The sequence below is a fragment of the Bacillus rossius genome, chromosome 3 (genome assembly GCF_032445375.1).
Source record: "Bacillus rossius redtenbacheri isolate Brsri chromosome 3, Brsri_v3, whole genome shotgun sequence".
In the NCBI taxonomy this organism is placed as follows: Eukaryota; Metazoa; Arthropoda; class Insecta; order Phasmatodea; family Bacillidae; genus Bacillus; species Bacillus rossius.
In genome coordinates this window covers 18,439,943-18,454,608 of record NC_086332.1, presented here as the reverse complement: position 1 = coordinate 18,454,608, position 14,666 = coordinate 18,439,943, and the positions used below count along the sequence as shown (strand labels likewise).

Sequence of the window (14,666 nt, the reverse complement as noted above, 5' to 3'; positions counted from 1 at the left end):
GTGCTTTCTTGGGCTCTCGCGCTCGAAACAAAATATTATTTCCTGTATGTACTATTAATTAAATTACTTGTACAAATCAGTATTGTTAAACAGTGTTATGTGAGCAGTGGCGTAGCCAGGATTTGTGTATGGGGGGTGTTAAGAAGCATGGCCCCCCTCCCCCCGTATTAAAGCGGGGGGTCCGGGGGTCCTCCCCCGGAAAAATTTGGATTTTAAGGTGTAAAATAGTGCTATTTTAGCAGTTTTCGGTGCTTAAATTTAAATATTGTAATGGTAAAATTTTTATTAATTTTAATATGAAATTTGTTTGAGTGATGAGTAAGAAATTAATTAAAGATTTGGTGCTAAGGGGGGGGGGGGGTTAGAATCCCTAAAACCCCCCCCTGGCTACGCCCCTGTATGTGAGTATTGTTTTAGCTATGTAACTAAATATTTATGCTGGTATATTGCTTTTCACGCTTTAGTTTTACATGTGTAATTATTTTAACGAATTATTATTTGATTAACTAAATCACATACCGTATTATAGTTAAGAGCCCACGAATGTATAAATATGTTAAATTCAACTAAGAGGCGTGAATATTTCTCGATCGGATTGTAGCTGTGGGTGACTGTGGCTCAACAAAGTAGCATTGAATTAGGTTCTATTCGTATGCCATGTTGTAACTTTCACATGCCAGATACCTACCGCAGACTATACACGCCCATATGTAAATTAATTTAAACTCCATAAACTACCTTATTATCGGCAAACTTCAAGTTTAAGAATTATTTATAATCAAAGTTAGTTTTAATGGTACGACAAAAAAATTAGTGTAAACATTTTTTTATTCAAAGAATGTACAGTTTATTTATCAGTATGGAAAATAGTTATTTTATTTGAGATCATACCCGCGTCCTTACTAGTCTCTATTATTATTAACGTTCTGGTATTAAAAAAGTTAGTAATTTATCTCTCTCTGTAACTAATAAGCAAGAAGTTTGTTTCACTTATGTAGCCCATGGAATCCACGCACACTTTTTTAAATATGACCTTTGTAAAACATTATTTTGTTTTATTGTGAAAGTAATTAGTTATTTAATAAATTTATATTAGGAACAGCGAGGAAAATCGCAAATCAGTGATCTTGTTGAGTACGATATTATGCTCACCACTGATTTAACTAGCCGGAAATATTTGATCTAAAGCATTTATCGAATAAATAGTGTTGTTCAGTAATATAATATTGAATTTGACATTGAGACTAGCAATCGAAAATATTGTTATAAATTGAATGTGCCGAACCCATCAAGACAACAAAAAGTACAGTTCTGATATGTGATTTTAGAAAGTGTTTTTAATACTACAATAATTTCCCTAAATTATCTGTCAGTGAGCCGTCCAAACTCTGAGTCTCATGTTCGTGTGTGTTGGTAGTTATACAAAGGGTGTAATTATTTGTATTTACTTATCTCTGAAAATATATAAAGCCTTTCCGTTAAAAAATTGTAATACATTATTGTGTCTAATGACCTCTCATGTAATTTCAATCCATGACAATCTTAACATTTGCCATGTTGGATAAAATGACCAGCCCTCAGTGCACTAATAGTATCAAACTGCCCACACTCAGTTTGCACATGTGTATATACATGCAAACACTTTGTAGCAACACATAAAATTGGCATTAAAAATGTGGGGCCTATAGCTGGTATAAAAGATAAAGAACGCGTGTACGTAAATATAAAGTATAAATATGTGCTTGCACGAAAATTTGCACAACATTCCTCATTTATTTGCATTCTAAGCGCTTATTACTAAATATATACTAAGCGCTACCAACAAAGCCAAAGAAAACAAAAAACAAAACTGCTCTTACTTGTAAATGAATGTTTGAATTCATTACACTATTTCAATCATAGGATAAAGTTACCTAATTTGTTGATAAGTTCTGAATGTTTGTAAATTAAGTATTGAAACATAATTGAATTATGTAGATTTATGTAGGGTTATGTTCACCCTTTCATTACCTAAATAGCACGACAGAAGAAATAATTTAATTTAATTTAATAAATAAAGGATATACTGTATATTATATGAAAACGTGCATACACTACATAATGTGGTGATATAGGGCCCTAAGTTGGTGATAGGGATACCACAATTTGGTGATATTTCATTAATAGCCAAAAATGTTTCATTTTCAGAGGTTTGTCATAAAAAAGTGTTTTATGAACACAACAGACAACTTCTGACATTCAATGCTTAATTTTAATGTACTTATTCATTTTAATTCAATTTTAAGTTTACAAATTATGAGAAACAAATGATTTTATTCTGACGATATCTTTCATTCTATTACACTACAATGTTACACTTAGAAACAATAACTAGTGAACAATTAAAAGTATTCATTTCTACACTATGTCTTAACATATTCTAATTGAAAAAATAAAATAAAACTAAGAATATTTACGAAAAGTCATCTTCTTGTTGTGTGATGTCTCATTACAATAGCGAAATTATGGAAATCTTAATTAGGACACTTAAATTTTTTTTCCGATTAAGTAGCCTTACAGCCATTATCAAGTGAACTAGCCTATTCTGAACTACAAACATCGCACATATAAACTAAGCTAGTGACAGACTCACTCTGGCATAGTTCGTGATAAGGAGTAAGGCAGAAAGAACACTGCACCCACTTCTTCCCATTTTTAACATTTTTGTCTTTGGAAAAACGTTCACTGCAAACACCACAAGTCCAGTCGTCATCATCCACTGAAAGCCTAGCACTAGAATCAGAAACATTTGTTTTATTCTTTTTGGCCTTCTCTTGATGTGGAATTCCAGAAGGTCCAGGTGCTGCAAGTTGAACCTCCACTTTGCGTTGTTTCTGTGGATGTTGTTTGTTCAGAGTTTCATGAACTGTTGGTGGGTTCTCAGTGATAATTTTTGCTTTAGGATTAACTCGTCTATGTGTAGATTCTTTTCTGGGACCAGCTTTTGGTAGCTTCAGAATATTGTCAACTGGAGATGGTGGAGTCTGAATGCCCAGATATGTCTCTGAAGTCTTCGGTCTTAGGTCTTAGGTTAGCATCACTAGGAACAACTTCCTCTGGAACAGAATGTTCAGTCATTAATGATGGAGCCAGTTTTTCCTCGGCAATTGCAGTTATGTCAAAAGGAATTGACGTGTCTCGGCAGCAGCATGCCGTGCTGGAAAGGGTTGATTTGGGTTAAAATCCCCGAGATGTGGTGAGCTCTGGTGCAGCCTGAAGTCTGTAGTCGAACGGCGAGTCGGGCCGAGGTGGGCTGCTGGCGAGGGTCTTGAAGCAGGAAAGGGGAGGGTAATGGCAAAAAGGGGAGGTACAGAGGAGCAAGAAGGAGCCTAGAGCGTAATCCCCAAAGGGCCGCTCCAGGGAGGGGAGGGAGCCTAGAGCGTAATCCCCGAGGGGCCGCTCCAGGAGGAATGTCCTAGAGCATAATCCTCAAGAGGCCCCTCCAGGGGAAGAGGGATTCCAGAGTGTAATTCCGAAGGCCGCTCCAGAAGAAGGAGAGAGAGTAGGAAAGGAGAGTGAGAAGGGAGAGCAGAAAGCACTATAACAAGATTTAGTATTCTGCTTTATACCCCAGATTACTCTGGGGTAAGGATCTCTGTCTGGTCAAACATTGCTGGATGATTATGTCCCCCAGCTTTACAAATTGGTTGGTGAGAAACCATTATAATAAACGGTTATACATCATATCACAGCACCCTGCATATTATTAACTTAATATTTATAATCCTTATATAATACATATAACGAATAATTAGTGCTAGAGTTCCATTGCGGCAAAGGCACAATAATTATTTAGTCTGTTTGTTCATTCCTCGGTTGTCGCCATCTATGGGCGCTTGCTGCACTAACGTCCCATAGAGGTGCCAGGTAGGAGATATGTATAATGACTTTCAGACAGGGGTCTGTTCCTAAAAGGGGCGGGTTTACTGGCCGAGGTCAAAATAAGGGATAAGACAATTCGCCCCCCTCCCTCAATGGCCTCGGCCGGTACTTTTGGTATCGTTGCACTTGCCTGGAGTCAGCACGCTGGGCTTCATTCCCAAGACTGACCCCTCTACACAGGCCACTGCACTGGACTGTTCTCTTAGCTGATGACTTGAGGTTCTCTGGGGATTTGACGGTCATGGACAGATCTGTTTTCTGTCTCCATGGCTGCAGGTTAATCCTATTCGGGAGAATCCATGTTCCTCGAACTTGAAAGGACTCTTTATCCCGGTTGTATCTTGCCTTTATGGAAGTGCCGCTCAGCGGCTGTCTCCATAACTGCATGGTCGATTTCCCCTTTGGGGTTCCTCCTTTCTGGCACCACTGAATCCTACTGCCTGAGTTATTTTGGCTCAGCTTGGTTGTGGAAGAGCGTGGGGGAGGAGTCTCTTGGGGTCGCTGGTCCCCTTGCGCCAACACAACCATAGGGTGGTCTCTCTGTTGTTCCGTGCAGATTCCAGGGTTAGTGTTAACACCACTTTGATTAGGGGCGTTCGGGTCACACATTCCTGTGGTGCCCCAGTTAAAAGTTCGGCGGGATGTTCGTTCGAAGCGTATAGTTTTATCTTCGAAGTACAATGTCACCTGCTGCTGCATGAGCCAATCTTGGCCCAGCACGAGTTCTTCTCGAAGGTCCTTTGCGACTAGACATGGGATCTCCATTTCCACATCGGCTATGCAGCATTACACCACAGTATTTCCCAGTATGGTCATGGTGGCTCCCTGGGTGGCAAGCTGGGCCATTTGGGGGTGGGACTTAATAGGGGTCCCTGTAATCTGCACAACACTCTCGCGCACATAATAAGTGGTGGCGGCCGAGTCTATAAGGGCCTGAATGGGCTGTGAGTCCAGTTGAACCTTGACTCTTGGCAGTTCTTGTTGTGGGTTGTGCTGTATGCACATAATGCTCGGGGTCGGTCTACTTTCGAGCCGATCTTGGGAGTTGAGGTCTTCCAACTTGGGTGTAGGGGTAGGGCTCGTTGGCACCACTTTTTCCCTCCAGGGGCCTACTGTGTTGAGGTTGTTTCTTTCCGACTGTTTGCAGCGGAGCACTGGGCAGTCTTAGTGAAAGTGTTGTTCAGGACAGTGCCAACACTTCGGCAATCTGTTGTTGGGGGTAGAATATTCTTGTACCGGGGTTGGTGGTGACCACGGTTTACTTGTTACAGTGCCCCTAGTTTCAAGACAGTCTCGCTGCACAGCAGTGGCTCGAACCATAAGTTCGGATAAATTCTGGGGAGGTGGATGCCGCAGAAATGGCCGTAGGTTGGGCTGCACCAGCTCCAAAAAGGTAGGGAGAAATTCATTTGGGTCTCTCCCTGGGTGTAGCCTCTCATAAAGTTTCCTTTTCTGTAGTAAGAAACTTTCGACAACCTCTCCTTCCTTTCGTTTGGTACTATATAATTGGGCATAAGCTTTGCCAATCTTGGCTGGTTTCCAAAATGGTTCAGGAAGCCCCCTGTGAACTCTTCTCAGGTGTCATACAGCCCCTCATGGTTATTCCACCATATAGAGGCTTCCCCAAGTAGTAATGGACCTATCAGGTCCACCCATTCGGTGGGGTGGATTGCATATGCCCGTAGGGCTTGCTCCCATTGGTGGATGGATTGCACAGGGTCCTCATGATCCTGACCTCTAAAGGGCCGAGGTGTACTTGCAGATCTTGTACTTGAAGGTGCAGTGGGATTAACTCTACTCTGGGTGCAGGTAAATAACATCCCAGCAAGGTTCAGTGGTGTATCTTCCCAGCCTAGACAGGCGAGATGGTAGTCGCGATGGCAGGCCTGGCAAGTGACGAGAACTATGGCTGTCCCAGGGCAGTTCGGCGCAAAGCAGCGCCGGGGAGCTGGAACTGTTGGCTTCTTCTCCACCAAAAGTCGTCCGCAGGGCTGGCATATGTGGATATATGCCTGTTCAATGACTTGTTCCACCAGTCCCAGGCATTGTAGTTGGAACTGGGCATTGCAGCATACACAAGGAATGCTTGGTCCATCTGGTGCACTGCAGCGAAGTGCTGCACAGGATACAGTATACATCTTACAGATGGGTTTGGCGCCACCAGGTGTTTACTGCACTCCTGGAAGTGGATGTTGCTCCGGCTGTGATGAGAGTGGTAGGTCGGGGTCCTCAGCCTATCTCGACTGACACAGGCCCCACGTTGGGCGCCAAATTGACGTGTCCCGGCAACAGCATCCCGTGCTGGAGAGGCTTAATGTGGGGTGAAAATCCCCGAGATGTGGTGAGCTCTGGTGCAGCCGAAGAGCTCCTGTAGTCGAACGACGATTCGGGGCGAGGTGGGCTGCTGGCGATGGTTTTGAAGCAGGAAAGGGGAGAGTAATGGCAAAAAAGGGGAAGGCACAGAGGAGCAAGAAGGAGCCTAGAGCATAAACCCCAAGGGGCCACTCCAGGGGGGGATAGGGAGCCTAGAGCGTAATCCCCGAGGGGCCGCTCCAGGAGGAATGTCCTAGAGCATAATCCTCAAGAGGCCGCTCCAGGGGAAGAGGGATTCCAGAGCGTAATTCCGAAGGCTGCTCCAGAAGAAGGAGAGAGAGAGTAGGAAAGGATAGTGAAGGGAGAGCAGAAAGCACTATAACAAGATTTAGTTTTCTGCTTTATTCCCCCAGATTACTCTGGGGTAAGGATCTCTGTCTGGTCAAACATTGCTGGATGATTATGTCCCCCAGCTTTACAAATTGGTTGGTGAGAAACCATTATAATACACGGTTATACATCATATCACAGCACCCTGCATATTATTAACTAAATATTTATAACCCTTATATAATACATATGACGAATAATTAGTGCTAGAGTTCCAGTGCGGCAAAGGCACAATAATTATTTAGTCTGTTTGTTCATTCCTCGGTTGTCGCCATCTATGGGCGCTTGCTGCACTAACGTCCCATAGAGGTGCCAGGTAGGAGATATGTATAATGACTTTCAGACAGGGGTCTGTTCCTAAAAGGGGCGGGTTTACTGGCCGAGGTCAAAATAAGGGATAAGACAATTCGCCCCCCTCCCTCAATGGCCTCGGCCGGTACTTTTGGTATCGTTGCACTTGCCTGGAGTCAGCACGCTGGGCTTCATTCCCAAGACTGACCCCTCTACACAGGCCACTGCACTGGACTGTTCTCTTAGCTGATGACTTGAGGTTCTCTGGGGATTTGACGGTCATGGACAGATCTGTTTTCTGTCTCCATGGCTGCAGGTTAATCCTATTCGGGAGAATCCATGTTCCTCGAACTTGAAAGGACTCTTTATCCCGGTTGTATCTTGCCTTTATGGAAGTGCCGCTCAGCGGCTGTCTCCATAACTGCATGGTCGATTTCCCCTTTGGGGTTCCTCCTTTCTGGCACCACTGAATCCTACTGCCTGAGTTATTTTGGCTCAGCTTGGTTGTGGAAGAGCGTGGGGGAGGAGTCTCTTGGGGTCGCTGGTCCCCTTGCGCCAACACAACCATAGGGTGGTCTCTCTGTTGTTCCGTGCAGATTCCAGGGTTAGTGTTAACACCACTTTGATTAGGGGCGTTCGGGTCACACATTCCTGTGGTGCCCCAGTTAAAAGTTCGGCGGGATGTTCGTTCGAAGCGTATAGTTTTATCTTCGAAGTACAATGTCACCTGCTGCTGCATGAGCCAATCTTGGCCCAGCACGAGTTCTTCTCGAAGGTCCTTTGCGACTAGACATGGGATCTCCATTTCCACATCGGCTATGCAGCATTACACCACAGTATTTCCCAGTATGGTCATGGTGGCTCCCTGGGTGGCAAGCTGGGCCATTTGGGGGTGGGACTTAATAGGGGTCCCTGTAATCTGCACAACACTCTCGCGCACATAATAAGTGGTGGCGGCCGAGTCTATAAGGGCCTGAATGGGCTGTGAGTCCAGTTGAACCTTGACTCTTGGCAGTTCTTGTTGTGGGTTGTGCTGTATGCACATAATGCTCGGGGTCGGTCTACTTTCGAGCCGATCTTGGGAGTTGAGGTCTTCCAACTTGGGTGTAGGGGTAGGGCTCGTTGGCACCACTTTTTCCCTCCAGGGGCCTACTGTGTTGAGGTTGTTTCTTTCCGACTGTTTGCAGCGGAGCACTGGGCAGTCTTAGTGAAAGTGTTGTTCAGGACAGTGCCAACACTTCGGCAATCTGTTGTTGGGGGTAGAATATTCTTGTACCGGGGTTGGTGGTGACCACGGTTTACTTGTTACAGTGCCCCTAGTTTCAAGACAGTCTCGCTGCACAGCAGTGGCTCGAACCATAAGTTCGGATAAATTCTGGGGAGGTGGATGCCGCAGAAATGGCCGTAGGTTGGGCTGCACCAGCTCCAAAAAGGTAGGGAGAAATTCATTTGGGTCTCTCCCTGGGTGTAGCCTCTCATAAAGTTTCCTTTTCTGTAGTAAGAAACTTTCGACAACCTCTCCTTCCTTTCGTTTGGTACTATATAATTGGGCATAAGCTTTGCCAATCTTGGCTGGTTTCCAAAATGGTTCAGGAAGCCCCCTGTGAACTCTTCTCAGGTGTCATACAGCCCCTCATGGTTATTCCACCATATAGAGGCTTCCCCAAGTAGTAATGGACCTATCAGGTCCACCCATTCGGTGGGGTGGATTGCATATGCCCGTAGGGCTTGCTCCCATTGGTGGATGGATTGCACAGGGTCCTCATGATCCTGACCTCTAAAGGGCCGAGGTGTACTTGCAGATCTTGTACTTGAAGGTGCAGTGGGATTAACTCTACTCTGGGTGCAGGTAAATAACATCCCAGCAAGGTTCAGTGGTGTATCTTCCCAGCCTAGACAGGCGAGATGGTAGTCGCGATGGCAGGCCTGGCAAGTGACGAGAACTATGGCTGTCCCAGGGCAGTTCGGCGCAAAGCAGCGCCGGGGAGCTGGAACTGTTGGCTTCTTCTCCACCAAAAGTCGTCCGCAGGGCTGGCATATGTGGATATATGCCTGTTCAATGACTTGTTCCACCAGTCCCAGGCATTGTAGTTGGAACTGGGCATTGCAGCATACACAAGGAATGCTTGGTCCATCTGGTGCACTGCAGCGAAGTGCTGCACAGGATACAGTATACATCTTACAGATGGGTTTGGCGCCACCAGGTGTTTACTGCACTCCTGGAAGTGGATGTTGCTCCGGCTGTGATGAGAGTGGTAGGTCGGGGTCCTCAGCCTATCTCGACTGACACAGGCCCCACGTTGGGCGCCAAATTGACGTGTCCCGGCAACAGCATCCCGTGCTGGAGAGGCTTAATGTGGGGTGAAAATCCCCGAGATGTGGTGAGCTCTGGTGCAGCCGAAGAGCTCCTGTAGTCGAACGACGATTCGGGGCGAGGTGGGCTGCTGGCGATGGTTTTGAAGCAGGAAAGGGGAGAGTAATGGCAAAAAAGGGGAAGGCACAGAGGAGCAAGAAGGAGCCTAGAGCATAAACCCCAAGGGGCCACTCCAGGGGGGGATAGGGAGCCTAGAGCGTAATCCCCGAGGGGCCGCTCCAGGAGGAATGTCCTAGAGCATAATCCTCAAGAGGCCGCTCCAGGGGAAGAGGGATTCCAGAGCGTAATTCCGAAGGCTGCTCCAGAAGAAGGAGAGAGAGAGTAGGAAAGGAGAGTGAAGGGAGAGCAGAAAGCACTATAACAAGATTTAGTTTTCTGCTTTATTCCCCCAGATTACTCTGGGGTAAGGATCTCTGTCTGGTCAAACATTGCTGGATGATTATGTCCCCCAGCTTTACAAATTGGTTGGTGAGAAACCATTATAATACACGGTTATACATCATATCACAGCACCCTGCATATTATTAACTAAATATTTATAACCCTTATATAATACATATGACGAATAATTAGTGCTAGAGTTCCAGTGCGGCAAAGGCACAATAATTATTTAGTCTGTTTGTTCATTCCTCGGTTGTCGCCATCTATGGGCGCTTGCTGCACTAACGTCCCATAGAGGTGCTAGGTAGGAGATATGTATAATGACTTTCAGATGGGGGTCTGTTCCTTAAAGGGGCGGGTTTACTGGCCGAGGTCAAAATAAGGGATAAGACAGAACAATCCCACAAATTGTGAAAGCATTCTTGATGGTTTTTACAGACATTGCTTTGATAAATAGTACCTTGAAAATGGAATGAAAAACTTTCTTATTTGGCTTATCTGTTGGGTGTTCAGCCATGTAATTATTGAGCTCCTGCTGCCAGGCAGATTTTAAAGCCTTGTAAACACCGACGTCCAGGAGTTGAAGAATGTGGGTTGAGTGTGATGGGAAAGTGCTGATATGGACATCGTTTTCCTTTGCAAGTTCGATCACCTGAGGTGTGATGTGAGCCCCATGTGAATCCATGAGAAGAAGCATGAGTTCGGGCGAACCATTAGTGCAGTGAAGAAAGAACTGAAACCAAGTTCGGAACAGTTCCTTCGTAATCCAACCTCGATCAGACAGATGGACTTGCGTATTAGGTAGACAGTCTTTCTTGTAGGCTTTATTCCAAAGAGAACCTTTGAAAATGATGAAGGGTGGAATCCAAGTTCCATTAGCACAAATGCAACCAACTAAAGTCATAGTTTCTCCACGTTCTGCGTAGGTCCTCCGGTATATAACTTTCTTCCCAATTTCTGCCACCACTTTGTTTGCCTTCACTACAAACATGAGACCAGTCTCGTCAACATTCTATATGAGGTCTTTCAGATTATCCCGAATTTTTAGTTTCTTCGTATTTTCAGAGAGTTTATCAAAATAGTCATAGACCATGACAGGTTTACCCATGGAAGCTCTATATGCGGAAAGATGTTCAGGTACTCGCAAGGTCAATCCATACCTCTCTTTGAAATGATGCCACCATTTCTTGCTTGCACGCCTTATCTGCTTATTAAAAAAATGCCCACGGCCAGATGCCTCAGCCACCTCGAAAGCAACAACTTTCACTTGCTCCACAGTAAGTCCAAATCCTAATTCTTGCATGCTCATTACATAACGAAATACTTTCTGTTCCATTTCCGGTTACAATGCAAATGGTCGACCTAGTTTTTTCAAGTTCAGGGCTGGATTAAAATCTGGGTTTCCTACATAACGTTTCAAAGAAGACCATGGGATCCCTTTCTCCTTAGCAGCCATATATATACTGACACGATCTTCTTGCACTATTCTTGCCACTTCGATTATGTCAGAAGCACTATATTTACGATAAGTGGCACCTCCATCCGGCACACATTTTTCTTTACATTGTTGATCCATTTTATTGTGCCTAAACACAAAAAAAGAAACCCTGTGTCGAGAACTTAAATTAATTAAAACATTAACTAGCCATTCTACTCAAAATACAGGATATTTTATTCCAATTACTAGATAACACCACATATTTTATAGCATAAGGGCGTTGATATTGTTTTAATACTTATTTGTTGATGGGACCTAATTTGGTGATAGTAACCAATTTTAAAATAATATCTTATCTTTGACAACCTTATTTGATGACAGTACCTTATTTGGAGATAGTACCTAATGTGGCGATACCTTATAGGAAAATATTATTGTCGTTAAATATAGGTTAGAAATATGTTTGACTATATTACGTTGTCATAGAATCCAAATCATTGGTTTGAACATTTAATTTTAATTTTTTAAAACATGTCTGCAATGACCCTTTAAAAACGTGGTTCGAAACGCTTAAATTTTTGTGAATTTCATAACAGTTTAAAAAAACGTGGTCACAAAATATATTAAAAATGTGGTTGTCAAAAAATTCTCCTGTATTTTGAGATTAGAATGCAATATATTACTTACTCCAAGCAGGCAATTCAAAATTATTATTTTCATTTATAATGCGCGCGAACTGAAATATTTAATGTGAAATACAACACACCGCTGCTTTCCGTTACGCACAAACTAAAAACTAAATAACATGGCGTCACCGCTTGTACAGTAACAAACTAGACAGCCTGCGCTGTCTCTCGGCTGAATTTGAAGCCTTATTGTGGTCACCTAACGTAGTGAGCAAAGAAATGAATTGTATTACCAACTTAGGTATGTCACCAAATAACGCAACTTTAAACTATATGTCACTTTTTATTCTTATATTGGTATTGTTTTTAAAAAAAAGGTTTACAACATATGTTCATAAGTTATGGACTTTTTAGTTTTTTATTATGCCTATTTGGCTATGATTTGTTGATTGTATATACTATTTTTTTTCCCTCCAGGATGCTGAAAATTTACAGAAAGTTACAAAAAGTTGCCATGATTACAAATTACTTCTCGTTACAAGAGTGGAAGATTGTTGACGATAACACAAGAAATCTTTACGAGAAACTTGAAAATAGAGACAAAAAAATATTTTACTTTGATACTCAACAGAGAATCAGTCTACAACAATATATGTTTGATTCTGTTCTTGGAGCAAGAAAATATCTACTCAATGAATCTCTTGATACATTGAATAACGCCAGGTCACGCTTTCATAGGTAATTATTATTTTTTATATAAAGTGTCGTTGAATTACCGAACTTCATTAGATATAACTCTGTACAGCGAAACTGATTTCGCATCACGACAAAGTGCAAAAAATATTTCATAGAACTGTTTCTTTAATTGTACATTTATTACTGTCTTTATAAAATGTTTACGCCAAGTATTCATCAAATACTAATTAAAGTACTCCTAATAAAAGAATAGAAAGAATAGGCAAAATAGGTACTTATAATGTTTAAAAAAATATGTGTGAGTGAGTGAGTAAGAAAAAACCAAGAAAGTAAATACGCGTAGTAAAGTGAGAGAAAATCCGGAGTAAGGAAGAGAAGTAGGAAGGCTGTTATATAACTAACAAAGAGGTGGGGTAAGGGAGACGAGAAAGAAATAGAACTTATTGGAAGTAAGCAGTGTCATTATACAGGCTAAGGAGAAGCAACGTAAGTCAGTAGAGTCAGAGACGCATAGTGACAACGAAATAATCTTGGTCAAGAAGTGACTAGTAAAAAATATAACAAAACTAAGTTTTTTATTACTTGTTCATAAGTGTAAACACAGTAGGAATACCTCTGATATTTAATTTTGCCTCCAGCCTTTGTCTAGGCTCCAAGATTATATCTCTTTTACCTGTCATAAATAACGTTGATATAATAGGTTTATTTACGTTAGCGATAAAAGTGATCATTAATTAGCTGTCATTTAATATGATAGCATCACTGCTGTAGTTTGTTTGTGACGCTGGAACTTCCTCCGCTGGGGCACAAGACGGAAAAGTATCGTCGCATGCTCATGCTCGGGTGAGCTTAGGCCCTCTGCGGCCTTGAAGGCTGAGGCTAAACAAGTCTCAGCTCCTCATGTGGCACATATTTATTTGGAAGTATAGAATTAGTATCCAAGTAGCTTGTAGTCTACCAAGTTCCGTCATGTTAAGCCCAAGAAATTTTCATAGCTTATTGTCGTAGAGAGGAGGAAGATGGCGTGTATTTCATTCCAGAAAGTTGCCTTTTTTTATGTGTAACATCTTAGCTCTTGGAATACGGCATTTGGTGGGAGTAATTTCGTGAATGAGACCCAAGTAAAGGAACAAAAAGAAGTTACATTATGTACATAGAAGCGCGCAAAATTCAAAAGTACCATGTTGTTAAATTGAATTATAGTTAGGTTTTAAACAGGGAAATTATTTTACCGTTTTTTTTTTTTTTTAAATGAACACTTAAATGTTACAGCCATTTTAAGCTTTCAAAATTAACCCCCTCCCCCTTAATCGTACCCAGAAGCAAATAAAGGTTTAAGCACATTCAAGAACATCAACGAAATAATGGATCACTATATTGAAAAAGTGATATAAGTTCTTATTTTTAACACCAAATAGTTCCAAACTGTTAAACAGATAATTCAATTATTTAGAAGGTAAGTGTGCTTAAAGGATTTGGTGGTGTATTGGATATGTTCTAGTTATATATAGATAAAGTAATAGTAAAATATAAATATTAACGGCTTTATATACAACAACTATGTGTGATAGTATATATATTTATCAAACTCAACGATTTAAGATTCCATTATAAAGACAATTAATAACCTGTGCTCAAGTAAGGAGATCAGCGTTTTTGGTATTTTATAGTAGTGTTTTTTATTATGTGTATCATCTTAGCTCTCGGAATACGGCATTTGGTGGGAGTGATTTCATGAATGTGACGTGAAGCCGAGGCCACACAGAACCTACGCTATGTTCACGATATTCGCTATGTTCGCTGCGCCAGGTGGCCATAAAGTATCGTCTAGTTCGCGATGTCGGAGAGACGCATGCCGTGGGACTAGAGTGATGATTCCGACGATGATAATATTCTGCTGGCTTTCACAGTATGTAAACGAAAAAAATAAATGTTTTCATGAAGTTAATCTAGAAACCTAAAAAAAATTGAGTAATGTCATCATTTGATAAAGAAATTTCTTTTGAGAACGAAACAAAATATATGGATTATTTCAGATTAAATACATCTCAGTTTGGTAGCATTGCTTTAAAATCAAATCCTAGACATTGTCCTGCATATACAGCCTTTTATCTTCTTCAATAGTTTTATTCCACAAACATGGATATTGTCGTAATTCTTGACTGAACTTTGCCATCGATATTACTATTTAAAGGAAATACTGAGAAAAATCGAACATAATATAAAGCAAACACAG

At 42.0% G+C, this 14,666-nt stretch overlaps 1 protein-coding gene across 1 annotated transcript in view; it reads left to right on the top strand.

Annotated features, from left to right (window-relative positions):
- LOC134530026 (fatty acyl-CoA reductase wat-like) overlaps nt 1-12,412 on the top strand; it is a 45,652-nt gene extending 33,240 nt beyond the window's left edge. Inside the window, exon 9 of the mRNA XM_063364554.1 lies at nt 12,212-12,412. Within this exon, the coding sequence (XP_063220624.1) occupies nt 12,212-12,292 (81 nt within the window). The 3' untranslated portion in view covers nt 12,293-12,412. The remainder of the gene's footprint in view (nt 1-12,211) is intronic.
- Nucleotides 12,413-14,666: the final 2,254 nt, after the last annotated feature.